Genomic DNA, 1,526 nt, shown 5'->3' on the forward strand with positions numbered 1-1,526 from the left:
GGTATGATGAAGCTATTAAGATTAGCTGACACAGCTAGAGGTATGCTGCAGGTTAGGCATATAGTAGAAGCTATATATTTTATTATTTTTAGTTTTTATAAGGATTGATGTGCATCATTATTGGGGTGAAAACATTAGATCTGACATGGTGTTACAGTACCTAAATTGTATTTATGAAGGCTAACAGATTTAATGTTTACATTTAATGTATATAATGCCATAATGTTCATTATGTATATATTTTCAGCAAGCACAGCAACATGCAGCAACACGTCACTGTGGCGATGGTGAACACCAGATCATAAAGAAAGAGAAAGATGATTATTCACAGGAAAATAGAATGACTAACGAACATACCTTCAGCTCATGCATGGCTGGTCAGCCACATACCAATAATACAGACCATTATAACTAGGACAGTCATGTGGCACTGTGGTACAGCATGAAATTCAAGCAAGTATTGGTCACTTAACCTTCCATGGTTGGGTTATCATAAAAGAGTCGTGGGTTTACCTCAAACACTCAAAGTGACGGTAACACAAAACAGTAGGAAAGGACCAACAGCGTTAGCTACAAAGTAAAATCAGTTTATGTCTAGCATTAGTGGCATATTTAGTCATAACTGCAATTTTATTAGTTGAGACTTCCCTTGAAATGTTCAAAGTTTAAATACGCATACAATATGTGTAGTTCTGTTGATAATGCACATACATTATACATTATGTAGTAATTTGTAAACAATTAATTTTTCATGTAGTTTCAGTGTCCACATTAATAGTGGACTGAAGTGTTGTGAGAGCCTGAGAGCCTGAACATATCTCGGCACAGTATTACTTTCTCATTGGTAAATAATTGTTTACTCTAAGATGTAGATGAGATAAATAATCTATGGTGTAGAAGCTTATCTGCCACAAATTGTATTTCCTATTTCTATTTATTTTTTGTTATCTGAATGCCAGTATCATACAGCAATGAATTTCCAGTTAAACATTTAAAGTGTAATTAGGACAGGGTCTAAATTTTTTACCCATTATCACAAAATAGTGGATTGTGTATTGTTTCCATATTGTCATCTTTTAATGTACTTGGCACACATTTTTTTTTTCCATAACTTATTTGTTTGTAATGCTTAAAGAATTGCTAGAAACTAGCTCAGATACAAGTACCTATCAATAAAAGGTTCAGTTTGGGGTGGCTTTTATCTTTATCAGTGTTTAACCCTTTCATTGTCCATACTTCTGAAATTAACATTGCTCTCAGTGTCCACTTCAAAAAAAAAATCCTTAGAAATGGTAAAGAATCTTCATTTGAAGGTATTGACACCAAAAGTACGAAATTTGATGGAAAACTTGCTGAATTACGCAGGCACAAAGTTAAGGGTCTCGGCGCAATTTACGAATTGGTAATTTCACTCACTTTGAGTCCTATTTTAAGCCAATTGCTCCATTCAACTAAATTTTTAGCTATTTCACTAGTATGCCTTCCATGCTATTGATTGAGTACAAGAAACTGCCCATTCAACTATT

General features: G+C 33.8%; 1 protein-coding gene across 1 annotated transcript in view; it reads left to right on the plus strand.

Annotated features, from left to right (window-relative positions):
- Positions 1–1,189, plus strand: part of LOC128692196 (uncharacterized) — a 31,150-nt gene extending 29,961 nt beyond the window's left edge. Inside the window, exon 5 of the mRNA XM_053781269.2 lies at positions 248–1,189. Coding sequence (XP_053637244.2) covers positions 248–415 — 168 coding nt within the window. The 3' untranslated portion in view covers positions 416–1,189. The remainder of the gene's footprint in view (positions 1–247) is intronic.
- Positions 1,190–1,526: the final 337 nt, after the last annotated feature.

The sequence above is a fragment of the Cherax quadricarinatus genome, chromosome 53, assembly GCF_038502225.1.
Source record: "Cherax quadricarinatus isolate ZL_2023a chromosome 53, ASM3850222v1, whole genome shotgun sequence".
In the NCBI taxonomy this organism is placed as follows: Eukaryota; Metazoa; Arthropoda; class Malacostraca; order Decapoda; family Parastacidae; genus Cherax; species Cherax quadricarinatus.